The following is a 21655-nucleotide window of genomic DNA, read 5'->3' on the forward strand; positions in this document are numbered from 1 at the left end:
ATTTGCTCAGTCAGTGGAGCATATGACTCTTGATCTCAGGGTTGCAGGTTCGAGCCCCCATACTTGATGTAGAGACTGCTTAAAACTTTAAAGTTTTTAAAAATCTTTGTTCACAGGAAAAACGGGTTGCTTTTCAGATTCTGATTCTATGAGATAATCTGGATATTTCCTAATTTTGCACAATGTAGATGCATGGTAATGAAATATTTTAGCAGAATAATTTTGTCTTGGGACTCCTGAGTAGCTCAGTTGGTTAAGCGTCTGCCTTTGGCTCGGGTCATGATCCCAGGGTCCTGGGTTTGAGTCCCACATCGGGCTCTCTGCTCAGTGGGGAGTCTGCTTCTCCCTCTACCCTCCCCCCTGTTTGTGATATCTCCCTCTCACGGTCTCTCTCTCAAAATCTTTAAAAACAACAACAACAACAAAATAGCAACAACAACAAAACAAAGTGGAATCACAAACTGTAGCTTCTGGATTTATTTCTTCACTCCTTATTCTATAACTGGCCATTATGCCGTGACTAGACCATGTGACCGAATTCCTGGGTCTTGCTGGACATTTGATTGTGCTTAACGTGTGTAAAGTTACACTCCCTTGCACAACCGTACAAGAATGGACAGGCCTGAATCTTAAGCCAGGGCAGAGCTTTGACCTTCCCGAACAGTGATCCATTAATAAGCACGTTTGAATGCACAGACATGACAGGAGGTCTATATAAAAATTCTTGATTGAGCAGGAAAAGTGAATGCATCAGTGGTCTCCGATATATTAAAATTTGGTACGTGCCCATTTCAGTATGAATCTTTTTCTTTCTGTAGCAAGCACAAATGGCATTTTTAAGAAAATGAAAGTGATCAATGCACATAATTCTTAAGATACCAAGTAACATAGGAGTCCCAGCCCCTTTTCCAACCACTGAATCTGCCGACCCTGAAAACCACTTCCTTTTTGGTGAGATAATAAGTATCTGTATTAGTGAAACTAGTTTTGGGGTGCCTGGATGGCTCAGTCTGTTAAACATATGCCTTCTGCTCAGGTCACAATCCCAAGGTTCTGGGATCGAGTCCCACATCGGGCTCCTTGCTTGGTGGGGAGACTGCTTCTCCCTCTGGCTGCTGCTTCCCCTACTTGTGCTCTCTCATTCTCTCTCTCGCTCCCTCTCTCTCTGAGAAATAGTCTTTAAAAAAAAAAATGAAACCAGTTTGAATAGGAGTCTCTCCTACTTGAAGCTGAAGGCATCTAACTTCAGAAGTATTATCAATATTGTTACATTAACAAACATGAACACCAGTGACTTTGCAGAAAAATGGGAATAACATCCCAAAGAAGGATTCAGAATGTAAGTAGAGCAAAGTAGCAGGAGCAGCCATGACAGGGGTGTGAGAACATGCCCTTCTTCCCCCAAGTTTCCAGCTACACATGCCTTCACCTACATTCGTGCTAATAAAATGCCATTTTAATCCATTTTACGTTGGGCTTCCAGGAAAATCTCCTCTGACAATGATTCCCTTGCTAAAATTTGGGCCACTGCATTTTCACTTTCTTTTTTTTTTTTTTTTTTCTTTTAAGACTTTATTTATTTTAGAGACAGCGAAAGCAATCGCAGAGGCAGAGGGAGAAGCAGTCTTGCCACTGAGCGGAGACCCCGATGCAGGGTTCGATCCCAGGATGCTGAGATCATGAGAGGAGCCAGAGGCAGATGCTTAAACAACTGAGCCGCCCAGGCGCCCCCATTTTCACTTTCAAGAGTTTGATGATCCCTTTTTTTCTTCTTTTTTAAAATACCATCCTGTTCTTGTTTCCTAGCTGCAAGTTCTATTTTTCTCTCTGAGGATAATTAGTCTTTTGAAGTTGTGCTTCTCCACATTGAGCACTGTCTGTTTCCTTTGTTTTATCTCTGCCTTTTGTGTTGAAGGCTCTCCTCAGCATCCCGTGATCCTGGGCAAGTGAGAGCGGCCCTAAAGCTGACAGGAATCTGGGGGGGGGGTGGCGTGGGGAGCCTCCCTGTAGTGTTTCGGGGGGCGGTGAGCTGGATTCCCCCATGAGGGACTCCCGAATGTTTGGATTATTTCTCCACTGCCATTCAAGTCTAAAAAGACAATAATATTTCTTTAAATAGCCTTGAGCATTACAAACTTGGCTGCTGACTTTCTCAGAAGCCGGTGAGGAAAAGCAAGCAGGATGATAGGGGACTGTGGGTCTCCGTTCAGCATGCAGGCTTTTAATTAGTTCCCTTGTTTCTAGGCCGGCATCTCACTAACACCCTCCCTAAATCTGAAATTTTCTGACTCTAGTCCTCCTGAAAATAAACCTCTAATATCCTGTGAGAGTGAGGGGTGGGAAAGGTAGTTTCTTCTTATAAGAGAGGAGAGAGACCATGCCCAACTGACTTCAGAACATGCACGATCTTTCACAGAAGTCTTTTGTTTTCAGCCCTTTGGCTCCTTCCTCTGTGGTAAATGGTGTTTCCAATCCTTGAGATCTCCCAAGGAGCCAATGACCTATACCAAGAAACAGTCCCTTACATGGGCAGTGAAGTTTCTATTCACTCTTCCTAAGTTCCTTAGGCTCCCAGTACTTTTGACGTAAGAATTCATTGACATCTCTCATCCATGCATGCCTCCTTTCTCACTGTCTGTTTCCAGCTTTCTCATTCCTTTCCTGCCATTTTACCTTATTTTTCTTTTACCGCCATGTTGGTAAGTAAGCTCGAGTAAGAGCTCATCCTCTCATTCAGGGGAGAATGAGAATAGTGCATGTGTGTTAAACTCAACGCATGTAACCGGAAGTCCAGACCGTCTTTTGACTTGCTGGCTTTGCTTTAGGGCAAAGTGGGGTTGGACTCAGAGTGCAGGAAGAAGGCTTAGTTCTCGTGCAGGACAATTGTCATCGCTCTAGTTCTCCCCAAACAATTGAATCAATTTCTTTAGAGAGGAACCCTGTCCCCAAACCCAACTGGTTTCTTGGTTTTGGCTTTGGTTTTGGTTGGGCCCCGGGGGCTGGGAGAAGTAGTCACACAGGAGTAAACGCAGCAGGCTGTCTGCCATTCAGCTTCTCGAGAACGACTGGGTGAGAAGGCTGAAGTTAAAGACCCTCAGTTAAGCCCCCTGAGTGCGTCCCTCTCTCTCCCACATCCTTTTGGGTAGAAGGTCTGCTTTCCACAGGGCAGGGCCTCTGTGGGCCTCCCCCTCTGCCAATATTCCAGAAAGGAACTCTTCTCAGTGAGTATACATCTATCTGCTCAGTGCTTTCCAGAAATTTCTTTTTTTTTTTTTTTAAGATTTTATTTATTTATTTGACAGACAGAGATCACAAGTAGGCAGAGAGGCAGGCAGAGAGAGAGGAAGGGAAGCAGGCTCCCTGCTAAGCAGAGAGCCCAATGTGGTGCCTGATTCCAGGACCCTGAGACCATGACCTGAGCGGAAGGCAGAGGCTTTAACCCACTGAGCCACCCAGGCACCCCTCCAGAAATTTCTTTTAATCTCTTGACCACAGATGGCACCTTCCTATTCTCTTTGTTTTATTGGATTATGCATTTTCCCCCTCTTGCTATAATTTTAATGGGGTTCTAAGAAAGGAGAGGATGTAAGTGTGTGTTCAGTATACCAGGCTGAGAGACAGCTCTGCTTGCTGTCTTTTTAATAATAGCTTTGCAGGTAGTTTTACATATATACTGTAATTATCTACATGTGTATATATGTATTTATATTTAAATCAGTCATCTGCAGGGTCCTTGAAACAACTCTGTAGAGATGCTTGGGTCACGGTTTGAAAATCATTGCTAGAGAACTATTAACACCTAATTTTCACTTTATATCTGTATGTTTGCCATTACATAGGCATGGTCTTTAAGTGTTAGAAAAACTATCATCCCTGGTAGTTTCCTAAGTTTAGTGTTACTAATTAAAACTCCCAGTGTGTTTCCTAAGCTCTACTCACTCATACACAACCTCCATAATTTTCACCCCATCTCGATGAAAACTATGGTATTAAATTTTCTTTTACAGTTGACTGAATTTCTAAACTTAAATCCCTTTAAAATGAAACTTTATATCCCCCACCATCAGCAGTAATAGCAAAGAAAATGTTAATTTTATGTGTAAGAGTCTGCTAATTGTTCCCAATTTCTATAACCCTCCTATAATTTTAGAATTTTTAGCTGGCATATAGTCGGTGATCCTGCTAAACATTAAACTTCCTTTGCAATGCCTGGGTGGCTCAGTGGGTTAAGCATTAACCTTCAGCTCAGGTCATGATCCCAGGGTCCCGGGATAGAGCCCCACATTGGGTTCCCTGCTGTGAGCCTGCTTCTCCCTCTGCCTCTGCCCCTCCCCCTGCTCATGCTATCTCAAATAAATAAATAAAATCTTTAAAATAAAATAAGTAAATAAGATAAAAATTAGATTTCCCAGACTCCGTTGCAGCTAGTTGTGAATATGAGGCTATGTTTTGAGCAGCAGTGCGTGAACAAAGATGATTTGTGTTACTGTTCTCATGTGTCTAACTGTGTCCTCAAAGGGTGGGTCACGCCTTTCCCTTCTTTCCCCTCCTCCCTGCTGGCCGGAAAGAGAACAGGACTGTGGACCTGGAGCAGCCATCTTGGACCCTGAGCCAGACTTGTGTCAAGGACGGCAGAGCGACGAGGTGGAGAAACCTAGACCTGTATGACCATGAAAGCGCTCTACCAGCCCTGGACCACCTGCCTGGATGGACTCTTCTAGGAGAGAGAAAAGTATTTCAGCTCTGCAAAAGACACCATAATTTGGGGTCTCTGTTAGAACAGCCAAGTATATATACTAACTAATATAATTTGTAAACAAGGTTTATTCCAACACCTTTAAAATAAATTCTTAACTATTAAAATTAAGAAAAAATGTATATTCTCCTCAAAGTAATCTTCCATGTTAGTAGCGGTATATTGTAAAATGCAGGTCTACAATAATACATACTGTTTTTTTCTCTGTCTGCATTTAAGTAAAAGGAAGGGAAGAAGGAAGCAAGAGGTCATTGTATCCAAATTATCCTCTGAACTTTAAAGGTTATTTACGGGGGCGCCTGGGTGGCTCAGTGGGTTAAGGCCCCTGCCTTCGGCTCAGGTCATGGTCCCGGGGTCCTGGGATGGAGCCCCGCATCCAGTTCTCTGCTCAGCGGGGAGCCTGCTTCCCCCACCCGCTCTTTGCCTGCCTCTCTGCCTATTTGTGATCTCTGTCAAATAAATAAAATCTTAAATAAATAAATAAATAAATAAATAAATAAATAAATAAAGGTTATTTACGGGAGCGCCTGGGTGGCTCAGTCTGTTGAGCAACCGACTTGAAGAAGTTCAGGTCTTGATCTCAGGGTTGCGAGATCGAGCCCTGTGATGGGCTCCCTGCTCAGTGGGGAGTCTGCTCCTCTCCCTCTGTCCCTCCCCTGGCTTGCTTGTGTTCTCTCTCTCTCTCTCTCAAATAAATAAATTTAAAAAAATCAAAGTCATTTATAAATATTACTTTGCAAGGCTGGCATTAATATATCTCTTCTTGTGTTTTGGTCTAAAACTTGAATTAAGGGCCAGAATATGAATAAATTATATGGTAACATCTAGTTTGGGGCTGCATGCTCTGGTTTTTGTTTGTTTGTTTTTAAGAAAGTGACTACATTTTATTTTTCTTTTCTTTTTTTTTTTTTTTAAAGATTTTTATTTATTTATTTGACAGACAGAGATCACAAGTAGGCAGAGAGGCAGGCAGAGAGAGAGAGGAGAAAGCAGGCTCTCCATGGAGCAGAGAGCCCGATGTGGGGCTCGATCCCAGGACCCTGGGATCATGACTTGAGCTGAAGGCAGAGGCTTTAACTCACTGAGCCACCCAGGCACCCCGTGACTACATTTTAAAAAGAGAACCTTCAGTGTTTCCATTTTATCACTTTAACCATTTTAAAGTGTAAGTGAACGAACTAAGTACGTTCACAGTGTTGTGTAGCGCCCGGTGTCTCCATTTTAATGACTACATGAAGCCCCACTCAGCTACCGTCTGTTCTCAGCCTGAGCTTCCAGATCAGCTCTTCCTCTTCATTCTCCTTTCAACTCCAGAGAAAAGACAACTTGCTTTGCCAAAAACCAGTCTGAATGTTCCTGTGACCGTCTTTCCACTTCCATTGGTTCTGCCCCTGACGTGCTCATTCGACCCATCCCTTCCTTCCAAATCACGTCTGCTAAGACTCACCTCAAATGCCATCCTGCCTCCAGGAAGCCTTCCTCTCTTCCTTAGCTGGAGTGAACGTTACCTTTGTGTCCAAATAGCATTTCCTTTTCATCATTTATGGCCATTCTCATAGTTCATCAATTATTTCTGTAGGTGTCTTCGCTTCTCCACAAGATTGCTCTCATTCCCCTAGGACCTCCATTTTTTTTTAAAGATTTTATTTATTTATTTGACAGAGAAAGACACAACAAGGGAGAGAACACAAGCAGGGGGAGTGGGAGAAGGAGAAGCAGGCCTCTGGCGGAGCAAGGAGCCCGATGTGGGGCTCAATCCCAGGACCCTGGGATCATGACCTGAGCTGAAGGCAGACACTTTAATGACTGAGTCACCCAGGTGCCCCTGCCCTCCATTTTTTTTTTTTTAAGATTTTATTTATTTATTTGACAGAGCGAGAGATCACAAGTAGGCAGAGAGGCAGGCAGAGAGAGAGGGGGAAGCAGGCTCTCTGCTGAGTAGAGAGCCCGATGTGGGGCTTGACCCCAGGACCCTGGGATCACAACCTGGGCTGAAGGCAGAGGCTTTAACCCACTGAGCCACCCAGGTGCCCCTGCCCTCCATTTTTTAGCACCTCATGGCATTTGCCTTAGAGTGGGAACAGACAGTTAATTTGAAATAGTTTAAATATTGCTCCCTGAATGCGAATACAGTGGATTTATAGGCAGCTAGACCTTAATTTCACTGTGTTGACCGTCTCTCCTTTCTTTTCTCAGCCTCCTATCAAACCTCAGACTCCTTTCTGGTAGTTGGGAGTCTCCAAGAGGATGAAGGGCAGGGACTCCCCTCCTCAGTTTTGCCCTGTCTACCTTCTGATTCTTTCCTTGGGGTGGTATTCCTTTAGTCTGTCTAAGGCCACAGGTGCTCACTCTTTTCATCACTCCTCTAAAACGAGGAGGCTTTCAACATCAAGAAAAGCTCCTATTCAAATGGCTGTGACCTTGAGCAAATTACTTAATCTCTCCAGCTTTCTGCCTTTATCTGAAAATGGGGATAGAACTCATCTCAAAGGACTTATGTGAGGAATAGATGAGAAGATGCACCTAAAGGGCTTGGCATCGAGCCTGCTTCGTAAACTGTGTTAATTACGATACTCTTAGTGATTCCAGCGCCTACGCGTGGCTCTGGTTCAGTGGGACCAGCTTGTTACCGTGTCTAATGGCCATGTCTGTCACCTGCCCGCCACTGTGCAGTAAGAACTTTGCGTGAACATTGATCTCACATAATCTTTGTAACAACTCTTCGTGTTAGAGGTTAATTATCTCTAGTTTACAGGTGAAGAAAATAAGGCTTTCAGGTAACTTAGCCAAAATATCACATGCTAATCCGTAGTGCAGTTAGGATTCAAAGCTTAAGTGGAATGACACATTCTGGAGAACATGTTGTGAGACAGGTTTCACTTTTCTATATATGCTTCTCTATTTGAATGTTTTCTTTTGTGCCATATCCCTGTATTGTTTCCTCCCTCCCTCCCTCCCTTCCTTCATTCCTTTTTATAGTAAAGGAGTAGGAGAGGGGCAGAAGGAATCCCAAGCAGGCCCCACGCCCAGCATGGAGCCCAACGAAGGGCTCCATCTCACAACCCCAAGATCATGACGTGAGCCAAAGCTGAGTTCAACCCTTAACTGATTGAGCCACTCAGGTGTTGTCCCTGTATTATTTTCAATTGTAAATCCCAGTTAATAAACTCACCAGTATTCATTGCCCTAATCCAAAACATACCAGCTAATAAAAATAGAAACCTTATGTCATTTAAAACACACACACACACACACACACACACACACACACACACACAGTCTTTAATTTTCTTAGTAGCGAGAAAAAACCTAACCACCTTCTTGCAACTTTTCACACAAAGGACTCAAATTGCTGTGTTAAGTTACTTGTCCAGTTACTGGTTGTTTTTTTTTTTCCCCTCCCATTACAAATAGCAGGTATACCTGGTTCTATATCTTTTCCCCATTTTCCCTTTTTAGTCAATAACTATACTTTAGGGGTGCCTGGGTGGCTCAGTGGGTTGAGCCTCTGCCTTCGGCTCAGCTCGTGATCTTAGGGTCCTGTGATTGAGCTCTGCGTTGGGCTCTCTGCTCGGTGGGGAGCCTGCTTCCCTCTCTCTCTCTCTCAATGCCTACTTGTGATCTCTGTGGAATAAATAGACAAAATCTTAAAAAAAAAGAAAAACTATACTTTATACATAATTATTTACTTATCAGTCCTAGGCATTGAAGCATCCTGCAGCTAAAATCGGTGCCTGATTCTATCTGCTTTCATAAGAAATCTTTGGGTTATAATTCCCCTTAATGGGATATTAGGTTATTAAGCAGAATACAAGAATATTTTCAAGCAGGAATGTAAAGCAAATTCTAATTAATAAGTTCCTTCTCACCTCAGGGTCTTTTGAGTAAGGATTCATTTTATGTTCAATCACTCTGGTGTTTTTCTTTCTGATGTTTTGTTTTTTTCACTCTGATCTGCAAACGTTTTCTTAAAGAGCCAGGCTTTTTTTTTTAGGCTTTTCAGGCCAAGGGGCAAAATTGGGGACTTACATAACCATTTAAAATGTAATCATGTAAAAATGTGAAAACCATTCTTAGCTTACATTTGGCTGACCAGATTTGGCCCATGAGCTTTGGTTTGCCAATATGTGATCTATTTGCTAAATTCCGACCCTTTCTTACATCATTTGAATGATGTAATACCCTTTTCTCAAAAAAGTAAGGAGTAATATTTTTCTGTCTAATGTCAGACTGTCATAACTCATTTGTTACTTGCACTATGACAAAAAATACACCCACGCAATTGTTGATAGAGAATATTTTATTTATGAATTTGATATCAGTACAGATGTCTGTCCTCATCTGTATATTTGTCTCTGCATTCTTACTGAGCTGCAAAATTTCTAAAGGATGACACTGTATCGTTTACTTGATTTGTACATTCTCAGCAAAGCACAAGCATCAGATGGACATCTGACATATTTCAATAATGATAAAGGACAAGAGAAAATAAAAGTCAATAAGAGACATAAGAAAAAAGCACACAGAAACATATTAAAATTCTCATTTTAGAGTTATGCTATACAGAATTTGTAAAATCTACTGTTTTAAGTTCATACATGAGATTATATTGGTTTTCTTATTTAAAGAAAAAGGGGAAACTTCAACAAGCTATAGAAATAAAAATACAAAATAGAGGTAACAAATATTTTTGGCTCTTGAACTAAAAAAATAGTGATCGGTGAGAAAAAATGAGATGTGAAGAATAAACTAGACCAATACTGATATTCTCTTCATGTTAAAAATAAAATTGCCTTTTAGTCTTATTTGAATTGATTGGAATTGAGCAGTGATGATCTTCTGGGGATTAAAAAAACAACACAGCTCCTTAAAACAAAAGGAGCAAAGGAACATTACCCAAACCAAACTTGTAGTGTCACTAGTAACATGGAAGCATAGGGAAAATATTTTAAGCACGTCCAAAGGAAAAAAAAAAAAAAAAGAAAAGCACACAAGGCCCCATTCTGTCCACTGCATCCTCCTTCCAGGTTCAGAGAGACAGGAAACGGCTTGGCAAACGCCTTACCCAGTTAAGCTGGAAATCTCTATGTCTCCAGGACACTTTTTGAAAGAGTAGCAGGTTTAGCCCAGTATTTAGGACAGCAATCTCATGATTTAAAATACATATTAAATGACAAGTAAATAAACCAATGATCAGAAAAACCGAAGAGTGCCTTTTCCCTTATAATGTGATATTAAAAGTGCTGCCTACGGACATTTTGTAAAGTAAAAAGTGTTTCAGGTTTAATTTTTATTTTACAAAAATTGACACCACTAAAACTGACATGATTATTTACCACTCACCCAATCACTGAAGTAACAACATTATAAAAATATGTAAAAAATATTCTAGATTCATAATACCAGATACAGTAATTCCCATACAGCTAATATAAATTTGATTATTAAAAAAATAGCTTATTTCCTTAAAAACACTTTGTTCGCTTATCATTTAATATCAGGTAGATATCTGCTATCCTAAAGTACCAAAAAAATTACAAATAAAAATGGCAATGTTTATACTCTGGGTTTCTTGTTCGGTGGATCCTGAAGACTGAACTTTGGAATTTCCCCAGAAGGAGCATATGGAATTCTCTTTGAAGACACTTTTTTTCCAATTGTTTCAATCTAGAGGAGAAAAAAAGACTTTAGAAAGAAAATCTGGAGTATACTTTTCTCTTTTTAAAAGCAAAAGAGGGAGGTGCCTGGGTGGCTCAGTTCTTGGGCGTCGGCCTTCGGCTCAGGTCATGGTCCCAGGGACCTGGGTGGGATCTAGCCCCGCGTCGGGCTCCCTGCTTGGCGAGAAGCCTGCTTCTCCCTCTCCCACTCCCCCAGCTTGTGTTCCCTCTCTCCCTGTTTCTCTCTCTGTCAAATAAATGAATAAATCTTTAAAAATAAATAAAATAAAATAAAAACAAAAGAGGGTCTCCAGTTGTCTGGGTTGCTAGGAAAGATCTTTGGTTCCTTCCATGTTTTTTATGTTTCTAGAGTCAATCTACACTTTCCTCTTCCTAGCCATGTCTGGAGACTCTTACTCCTGCCACTCCTGACACCAGACGCCCTCAAACAGAGGACAGACTCACGTGCCACCATTGTCTCCGCACATGAATGAAAGCAACTCACAGACCAGGTTCCAGGGGAATCACATTCTCTCTCAAACTCTCTTCTCATGTCTGCTTCCCTTATTCTAAGAAATTAGCATAAGCTGTCACAGCATAGATTTCAGGAATTCAGGCTTCAGAGACTGAAAGGCCGCAGCTGGATTCCTGACTGATAATTGCGTCCACCCAGGCTCTCTAGGTCTTTCTTCCTCATTTATAAATGGTGTTACGACCACTCATTTCAAAAGGTTGTGGTATGGATTAAAGCAGATAAAGTGCTCAGCACTGTGTCTGACAGACAAGTCAGCCTTCAATAAATAAATGGTAGTCTATTTTTATTTTGCATATCACATTTTAAACTGTTCCTCACATATCCAAAATCATTCATCTTATTTTTAAAGGCACTGCTTCTTCAATGATCATAATTTTAGCTCCTCTCTCCAGCAAAAATATACTATAGAATTTTCATAAGTGCCTTTGAGTTAAAAATTAATATTTAATTCTGACTCAAAGGGCTTCTGCTTTGTATTCATCAGTTGTCTCGATGACTTATATATGCCCTTTACTTAGTGATTCCATTCCTAATTTTCTTCCTATTTTTTAAAATCCCTAACTACAGAGGTGCCTGGGTGGCTCAGTTGTTAAGCATCTGCCTTCAGCTCAGGTCATGATCCCAGGATCCTGGGAATGAACCCCATTTGGGGCTCGCTGCTCAGCAGGGAGCCTGCTTCTCCCTCTCCCACTTTATGTTTCGCCTCTCGCTGTGTCTTTCTCTGTCAAATAAATAAATAAAATCTTTAAAAATAAATAAATAAATAAATAAATAAATAAATAAATCCCTACCACAAGAAGTTAACTTTTATAAGAACTCAAACTCACATTAAATCTACCTATCTTTATATCTCTTCTCCCTTAGATGAGTCATAAAAGTAGAAGAGAAAATGTGTCTGTGCTTTGGAAGTCATCTTTAAAAAATAACATTGCTTCAGTTTAAGTCATGACTGGAAAAAGCAGTCATGTTGTTACTCACTAAGGAGGGGCAGGACAGAAGAATCCCCAGGGTCTCTGGTGGAGTGTTAACAGACAAGGATGTCATCTGCTTCTGGTTGCAAGTGAATCCCTCATGAATGAGAAATGAGCAATGAATTCTAAGTAGGAAGGATCTTCAAAAGTCAGTGACAGGTCATGAGAACCAGATCAGATCTTCTAAGCTGCAGATAAGGCCCAATCGGGGTATGTCTCCGAGGCAGCTGGCACTGAACAGATGCGCACAGCCAGCTCTGCGCCCTGTCCCGCCCTGCTCTGCTCGAGGACTCTACTGACTGCCCTCCCCTGGCACACTTCTTCATCCTCCACAACCTCCCCTCAAGCCTCCCGCCCCCACATACACGCTGCTCTGAGGAAATGGAAAGTACCTCCTTCTTATTAATACTCTTGGGGATCCCGGGGAAAATTGAAATTGATGCAACATAGAATGTACTGTTCGGGTTACTGTCGGCTCTCTAAACATTCCATAATTAATTGACAAATTTGGAATTAATTAAAAAGGGCCAGTCCCATGGAAGCTCCCATACTTTTTACTCAGACCTCTCAGGTGCTGGGACAGTGCTGAGCACTCAGACGGTTCAGGATCCTGTACAACATGTGACGATATACTGCATCTTGCAGTTTTGTTTTGCCTTTTTTTTTTTTTAAGATTTTATTAATTTATTTGTCAGATAGCACAATCAGGGGGAGCGGCAGGCAGAGGGAGAGGGAGAGGCAGGCTCCCTGCTGAGCAAGGAGCCCGATGTTGGTCTTGATCCCAGGACCCCAGGATCATGACCTGAGCTGAAGGCAGATGCTTAACCAACTGAGCCACCCAGGTGTCCCCATTTCGCAGTTTTCAAAACATTCATATAGGAATAAGAGACCTGGCTTCTGAGGGGGTCAGTGTGCTGCAGACAGTTTGACAGAGCAGCCTGGGTGGCTCTGGGAAGAAAAAAATTAACTTTTTTTCTAAAATATTTTAATTTTTTTAAGGTTTTCTTTTCTTCTTTCTTTTCTTTTTTTTAAAAGAGATTTTATTTATTTGACAGAGAGAGACACAGCGAGAGAGGAAACACAGGCAGAGGGAGTTGGGGGGGGAAGCAGGCTCCCCACTAAGCAAGAAGCCCGATGCGGGGCTCAATCCCAGCACCCCGGGATCATTACCAGAGCTGAAGGCAGACAGTTAACAACTGAGCCACCCAGGCGCCCCAAAGGTTTTAGTTTTTTATCTGACAGAGAGAGAACACAAGCAGGGGGAGCAGCAGGCAGAGGAAGAGGAAGAACCAGGCTCCCCGCTCAGCAGGGAGCCCAGTGCAGGACTAGATCCCAGGACCCCAGGAACATGACCTGAGCCAAAGGCAGTTTGCTACCCAGTTTCCTGAAAAAATTTTTAGTTTGTATATTTTCTTACTTGATCTTTATATGAGGTAAGGCAAGGTAGACAAATACTAAATGATCTTTAGATCACAAATCAAGGAGAGACTAAAGTAATTACAGAAATCACATAGAGATTTCCCAGAGAACTAACATGTTGCCCCAAGTTATGTTATTGCTAAAGTAGGAAATATTACAATTCTAAAACTCAAACACACTAAAAAGCAAATGACCAAGCAAACAAAACCAGACCCATCTGGGATCATAATGACCTGGAAGCCAATGGTTTGTAGCTCATTGTGGAGCCCGTCCAAGACACGCCGCCCATCAAAGATAAAGGCTGGCTTCAGCATTTTCTTATGAATGCGCTCATAATCCAGTTCCTATAAAGACAGAAGCAAAAAAAAAAAAAAAATTAGAACATACACATGAACACATTCAACCCCAAATGATACCAGAATCCTTCTAAAATTTTCATTAATATGACTTTTGTCACCTCACCTTAAACATGTCCCACTCTGTGCAAATAACCACAGCATGGGCGCCATCACATGCTTCGTATGGGTCCTTGGAAATGGTCACAAGCCGGGACACTATAACAACAAGAGCCACAAGAAACTGACAATAAGAAAGGGGTTGTTTATAATTATGCACTTTAATAGTAGGATTGCAGGCAGAGTGAGGGTCTGACAGAAGTGGAATGACCCTCTTTGGTCACTCATTTCTGGTTGAAATGAGAATGAGAGCAATGGTGGGTGCCTGGAGCACCTGATCCTTGCCCTAGCAGTATCTCCTCGGAACCTCTGGGGCTCTTCAGAATATGTTGGAAAACCCATTAGACTAACCCACTGACGATCACGTCAAATCAAAGTTGATGGAGCAATGTCTAAGAGCTTAATTTATCATACCAACGATAAAAGTGGAAGAACCACGGAAGCAACACAAATGTCTAACAATAGATGAATGGATAAAGAAGATGTCTCTCTCTCTCTCTCTCTCACACACACACACACACACACACACGATAGAATATTATTCAGCCATAAAAGAGAATGAAATCTTGCCATTTGCAATGACATGGATGGAGCTAGAGTGTATTATGCCAAGTGAAACAAATCAGTCAGAGAAAGACAAGTACCATATGATTTCACTCATGTGGAATTCAAGAAACAAAACAAACAAGCAAAGGAAAAAAAAGAGAGAAAGGGAGACAAACCAAGAAACAGACTTTATTTTTTAAAAGATTTTATTTATTTACTTGGCAGAGACAGAGAGAGATCACAAGTAGGCATAGAGGCAGGCAGAGAGAGAGGGGGAAGCAGGCTTCCTGCTGAGCAGAGAGCCCAAAGTGGGGCTCGATCCCAGGACCTGAGATCATGACCTGAGCTGAAGGCAGAGACTTAACCCACTGAGCCACCCAGGTGCCCCAAGAAACAGACTCTTAACTATAGAGAACAAACTAAGGTTATGAGAGGGGAGGCGGGTGGGGGATGGGTGAATATGTGATGGGGTTTAAAGAGAATACTTACCATGATGAGCACTGAGTAATGTACAGAATTATTGAATCAGTATATTGTAAACCAGAAACAAATACTGTAATAATACCAAAAATAATACTGTAATACTGTAGGTTACCTATACTGGAATGAAAACATTTTTTAAACACAGTATTTCATTAAAACACACACACACACACAATGACAGAACAACCAAAGGTTTCTAGAAAACAAACAGTTTTTGGGGTCCATACTCAAAGTGACTCATGAGAGACTCAAAGCCTTACCTTGGTCATCCTGGGAAACTCCTGGGTGAGAAAGATCCACAACTATTTGTTCCCTTGGTACTTTGGGATCATATATATGGAGATGTGCACCTTCATCCATCAAATATTTGCTGATATATATACTAGAAGATTCTCTGAAGGAAAAAAAAATCAGTGTTGCTAAGCTTAGAAATGGCATATATTCTAATAATCTAGAAGCTTACAGAGGAAAGATTCTATCTCTTGTGAGGATACAGATGTTCACTTTATTTTTATTCTTCATACTCAATATATATGCATATATTTCACATACACACATCTACCATTAAAAATCAAAATCTCAAAGGCGTTGAAATATTTTAAAGAACTGGTACCTTGTATCACCGGTGTCCTTTTTGAATGCAAATCCCAAAATAGCTATCTTCTTATCAGTTACGGTATTAAACAAACTGTCTATAATCCGGGAAGCAAACCTCCTTCTCTGGTAGTCATTCATATCTATAACCTGAAATTACACGTACAGTTATGCAATGTTGCCTGTATAATGAGTGTGGTTAAAAGAGGAGTGGCCTACGCCATACACTGCTCACAGTTTACAGTACTATTGTATGAATAGTAACAGGGGGCAAAGACTAACCAACCTCTTCAGTCTCTATTGATTAAAAAAAAAAAAAATTAGCACCCCACCACTTAAAACCATCATGAAAATTTTCATTTGGCTTAACTTTCCATGCACCCATCTGGGATAGAATAGATACAAAGATGGGGCACACAGTTAAGTTTCAACCCCATTAGGGATCTAGCTTCAAAAACAGCCTAAAAAAGGCACATAGAAAACAAGTGTTCTCCTTAGCCAACTTCTCCAAACCCTGTGGAAGCAAAGCTGTAACCAATCCAATCCCAAAACATCCCCTCCTATGCTCATCCGTCACCCCTCACCAGTGAGTAGAAAGTGGACAGAGAACAGCTGAACAATGCACAGAGTTACAGCTGCTCTCTAGATGAATCAAAATACCACTAACCCTTGGCAAACTTGCTGGTTTTTTGAGAGAGAGGGAGTGTGTGCAAGGAGGGAGAGGGGGAGAGAAAGAATCTTAAGCAGGCCTAATGCGATCTCATGACCTTGAGATCATGACCTGAGCCGAAATCAAGAGTCAGAAGCTTAACCAACTGAGCTACCCAGGTGCCCCTCTCCCTTGGCAAAGTTTTTAAAGAGATATTATTATAAGTGTAAAAGTCTCTGAGCACCTAATCCTTTACTCGCCTAAAAGTTTATAAAGCAATCTTCATATTCGTGACCAGATGAATATAAGGAAAGAGGCTGGTTTTTACTTTTTTAAGGCTCTGATTTTTAGGGGCTGTCTCAAAATTTGAGAGCTTGGGAAATGAGACCCCCAAAATCAAGCATTTATCTGCATTTTTGCCACGATGGACAGGAAGATAAAGTCATCTCGCTGGATTGAGTGAAACTGTTACATTATATATTTTTCTTTAAAAGTACATTTTCCTATATTCTCACCCACTGCTGAAATCTAAAAAGCTATAAACTTGCAGAAAAACTTTTGGGGAAGATATATATATATATATTGGCTGGTGTCTTGGACAAATTATTTAACATCTCTAAGACTCAGTTTCCTCACCTATAAATGGGGGATAATATTAGTGATGAGGACTAAACGAAATACTACGTGCAAAGTACCTAAAAAAAGAAAAAATGCCTGGTTCAAAGAAAGCACTCAATTAATGTTAACTCTATTTTCAGTTTGGGAAGGGTCTCTAATTTCAGCTCTGTGAATCTCTAAAGGACAAAAGTGGTATCAACACACACAAACCACTAGAAAGCATTATGATACAGGTTCTTCCTTTATTTTGATTTTCTGTCTTTAAGATCGAAACTAGTTATAATTTTTGTCTTTTTAAAAAAAATTCTTTTATTTATTTATTTTTAAAGATTTTATTTATTTATTTGAGACAAAGAGTGAGTGAGAGCACACAAGCAGGGGGAGGAGCAGAGGCAGAGGGAGAAGCAGACACCCTGCTGAGCAGGGAGCCCCGTGTGAGGTTTGATCCCATGACCCTGGGATCATGACCTGAGCCAAAGGTAGCTGTCCAACTGACTGAGCCACCCAGGCACCCCAGAAGAGTTCTATTTTCTTAAAAGATTTACTTTTCTATTTTAGAGAGAGAGTGAGCGAGAGTGCAGGGCAGGGGGCAGACAGAGGAGAGAATCTCAAGCAGACTCCATGCTAAACGTGGAGACTGAGGTGGGACTCGATCCCAAACCAAGAGTTGTATGCTTAACTGACTGTGCCACCAAGATGCCCCAAAAGAGTTATAATTAAGAATAATAGTTTTCCTGTTGCTCCCCGTCCCCCACCACTGATAAATTAAAAAAAAAAGAGAGAGAGAGAGAGAGAGATGTGAAGGGGCTCCTGGGTGGCTCGACAGTTCGATAGTTGAGCATCTGCCTCAGCTCAGGTCATGATCCCAGGGTCCTGGGATCAAGCCCCGCATCGGGCTCCCTGCTCAGCGGGAAGCCTGCTTCTCTCTCTCCCACTCCCCCTGCTTGTGTTCCCTCTCTCGCTGTGTCTCTGTCAAAGTAAATAAATACATAAAATCTTAAAAAAAAAAAAAAAAGCATCTGACTCTTGATACTGGGTCAGGTCATGATCTCAGGGTCATGAGATCAAGCCCCACGCTGGGCTCCAGGCTTAGGCATCTTCTCCCTCTGCCCCTTCCCCCACAAAAAGAATAATAGTTCGTGCTTTACTCTGGGAGCGAACTCGTTATAAAACTAGAAGAAATAAGATTTACCAGAAATTTCCACCAGAGTTCATTAGCAAAAAAGGCAAATCAAAAACACAGAAGACTAATAAATAAAGCTAACATAAATGAAAAGAATGAGACATGAGTTCCTGGAGTAAATAAATCCTATCAGAAACATTTTACAGACAAAGGGTGACATGTTTTAATTAGAAGTTAATCAAAAGTTGTTGGCTATTAAGATTAATACCTGCTGCCAATAACGTGCTACTTCAGGCAAATTCAGAGCCTCGCAGAGATAAACCAAATTCAGAACATCTTTCTGAAAGCAGCTTCCACCAAAACCTGAAGAAAAAAAGTGGCAATATTTTCATTTAAGAACCATGACTGAATCACGTGACAAATCTGTCATACTAAATTTGAGGTCCTACGCTAGAATGTTTTTTCTAAGTAAACTCCATACCACACATGGGTCTCGAACTCACAACCCCGAGATCAAGAGTCACATGCTCTACTGAATCTGCCAGCCAGATGGCCCTAGGCCAGGATTTTTTTCTTTTTTCTTTTTTAGAGAGAGGGGAAGGATGGGAGAGTCAGAGGGAGAGGGAGAGACTCTTAAGCAGGTTCCATGCCCAGTGCGGATCTCACAAACCTGAGATCACGACCTAACTGGAAATCAAGGGTCAGACACTTAACCAACAGAGTCACACAGGCGCCCCTAGAATTTTTAATAATAAAATTCAGATGTCGGAAATTTAGTGGATTTGGAGATTGTGTGAAATCTTCAAGCAACTAATAAACTCTATAAATAATTTCCAGATAATCTTCTAGTTAATGTTTTATTATGGCTACATTTTCTATTTTATTTCTCATTTATCTAGTATCACTGCCCCACATCTCTTACTTTAGCACAGGGCTAGTAAACTTTTATGGGACAAACTGTAAATATTTTAGCCTTCGTGAGCACAACTATATAACTCTGCCTTTGCAGCTCAAAAGCAGTCGGACAATATGTAATAAAATAGCCATGGCTAAGTCTTTAATCCCTATCACCTGTTTCCCCCATCCCCCCCTTCCCCTCTGGCAAGAACAGTATTTTCTCCATAGTTAAGAGTCTGTATGTTGGTTTGTCTCTTTTCTCCTTTGCTTGTTGTTTCTTAAATTCCATATATGAGTGAAATCACTTGGTATTTGTTTTTCTGACTGACTTATTTCTCTAGCATTATTCTCTCTAGATCCCTTCCTGTTGGTGCAAATAGCATCGTTTCATTCTTTTTTATGGCTGAGTAATAGCCCATTGTGTATATATACCCCGTCTTCCTTACCCATTCACCTGTCAGTGGACACTTGGGTTGCCTCCCTATCTTGCCTATTGTAAATAATGTTCATAAAAATAAACATAGGGGTGCATGTATCTTTTCCAGAGTTTTTGTATTCTCTGGGTAAATATCCAGTAGTGGAGTTACTGGACCATACGGTATTTCTATTTTTAATTTTTGAGGAGCCTCCATACTGTTTTCCAGAGTGGCTGCATACCCACCAACAAAGCATGAGGATTCCTTTTTCTCCACATCCTCACCAACCTTGTTGTTTCCTGTGTTGTTGGTTTTAACCATTCTGACAGGTGTGAGGTGATTTCTCATTGTGGTTTTGATTTGTATTTCCCTGATATTGAGTGATGTTTTCATGTGTCTGTTGGCCATCTGTATGTCTTCTTCGGAGGAATGTTTGTTCATGTCTTCTACCCGCACCCTTTTTTAAAGTTCTATACCCAGAATGCAACTTGAACGCATGACCCTGAGATCAAGAGTTGCATGTTCTATGAACTGAGCCAGGCAGGTGCCCTCTAACCATTTTTTATTGGATTATTTAGTTTTTTGGGTGTTGAGCTATAAAAGTTCTTTATATTTTTTATTTATTTACTTTTTAAAGAGATTTTATTTATTTATTTGACAGAGAAAGAGAGATCACAAGTAGGCAGAGAGGCAGTCATAGAGAGAGAAGGGGAAGCAGGCTCCCCACTGAGCAGAGAGCCCGATGAGGAGTTCGATCCCAGGACCCTGAAAACATGACCTGAGCCAAAGGCAGATGCTTAACCCACTGAGCTGCTCAGGTGCCCCCTTTATATATTTTAGGTACTATTTATCGGATATGTCATTAGCAAATATCTTCTCCCATTCAGTAGGTTGTATTTTAGTTTTGTTGATACATAATCATTTTGTCTTGCTTTTTTATTTTTTAAAATAATCTCTACCCCCAATGTGAGGCTCAAACTCATGACCCAGAGGACAAGAACTGCATGTTCTACCAATTGAGCCAGCCAGGCACCCCTGTTCTTATTTTTGTTTGTTTAAAGACACCTTATTTAATATATCTTGATGCACTCGAACTCATGCCTGAATAAATCTGCTCTAACCCCAGGTATTTTGTGGGAGGGGCACACATCACAGGCTCCTGGCATTTCAGAACACTAGCGAGCACTAGCACGTGGCACGCAATATGCCTGGGGGCCATTTAAAAAAGTGAAATCACCACCAAAAAACACAAAAATGTAAAAAATGTGGCATGAAGTAGAATACAAAAAGAGCACTTGTTTACAGAATGGGAGCTGAAACCAGAAAACAAGTGCACCACGTGACACAAATTCAGCTGGGAAAGTCTGTGTTGGTGACTCAATTTTTTTGCTGCTCTCCGTGTCTACAAATGACCACGAAAGCACTATAAGCACTGATTTAGGGATTACAAATAAGCTTTAGCAAGTAGGATAATTCATACGTACAGACCTGGCAAATAATGAGGACCAACTGTATTTCACCAAGGCCACATTTCTGAAAGTACATATTAGTAGGCAAAGCAAATGATAGGGAATTTTCTTCCTGTTTATTTCAGTAAGGTATTGAATTATTTCCTATGTTGTCTCCCCAACTTACTCTTCCTAAATGTTCTAACTAAATATTAATTAATCCTCCTAAAACGGCAAACTATGCTTGTCTTACTAATCAATCAGTAATTATAAAAATAATGTAAGCTTAATTATCGCTTCACTTGGCAAGTTCTCGACAGGCTGAAGGCTACACATGTCATGGAATCATTACTCTAAGTGCATTAAATTATGCAAAGACGTCCTTAAAGTTAGAGACCTAGCCAAAGGAACCCTCTTTATGTACAGAAACATTTCAATTTACCAACACTGGCTTTCAGAAACTTATTTCCAATTCTCTGGTCCATTCCAATGGCTGTTGCCACTTCTTCTACATCAGCCCCTGTGGCTTCACAGAGAGCACTAATGGAGTTAATGCTGCTGATCCTCTGGGCAAGAAAAGCATTTGCTGCCTTTGGGGGGAAAAAAGAAAGGAAAAGTACGATGAGTTAAAATAGCAATTTTCTATGTTAGGATTATATTTCATCGAGTTGATATAATTACTGAGGGAGATAGAGAAGTTACTAATGGGCTCAATTTGAGGAGGCTATGGATGTGTTGGTAAAGGAAAATTTGTTTTTTGTTTTTTTTTTAAAGATTATTTATTTATTTGTCAGAGAGAGAAAGAGCGAGCACAAGCAGGGAGATGCAGGATCTCCACTGAGCAGGGAGCTGGACACAGGACTTCATCCCAGGACCCTGAGATCGTGACCTGAGCCAAAGGCAGATGCTTAACTGACCAAACCATCCAGGCATCCCAAGGAAAATGTTTTAAATTAGAGAAGAAAGAAGATTAATATTAGGATTAAAAATAGAAAGTGATTTTAAAAACTATTTCCTTTTTAAAGATTTATTTGAGAGAGAGAGAAAGAGAGAGGGAGCAAGCCAGCGCAGGGGTGGGGGAGGCAGAG

The 21655-nt window shown here is 41.0% G+C and overlaps 1 protein-coding gene across 3 annotated transcripts in view; it reads right to left on the reverse strand.

Annotated features, from left to right (window-relative positions):
• Positions 1-9038: 9038 nt before the first annotated feature.
• Positions 9039-21655, reverse strand: part of UGDH (UDP-glucose 6-dehydrogenase) — a 35107-nt gene continuing 22490 nt past the window's right edge. For 2 of the 3 annotated variants that reach the window (XM_080796751.1, XM_080796753.1), the window contains 7 exons: positions 21010-21157; positions 18075-18169; positions 15436-15566; positions 15083-15216; positions 13801-13892; positions 13572-13682; positions 9039-10423 (listed from right to left, as the gene is read on the reverse strand). In XM_080796751.1, coding sequence (XP_080652877.1) covers positions 10313-10423; positions 13572-13682; positions 13801-13892; positions 15083-15216; positions 15436-15566; positions 18075-18169; positions 21010-21157 — 822 coding nt within the window. In that variant the 3' untranslated portion in view covers positions 9039-10312. The remainder of the gene's footprint in view (positions 10424-13571; positions 13683-13800; positions 13893-15082; positions 15217-15435; positions 15567-18074; positions 18170-21009; positions 21158-21655) is intronic. The other variant, XM_080796752.1, reaches the window with a different exon arrangement.

The sequence above is a fragment of the Martes martes genome, assembly GCF_963455335.1.
Source record: "Martes martes genome assembly, chromosome: 2".
Taxonomy (NCBI): Eukaryota; Metazoa; Chordata; class Mammalia; order Carnivora; family Mustelidae; genus Martes; species Martes martes.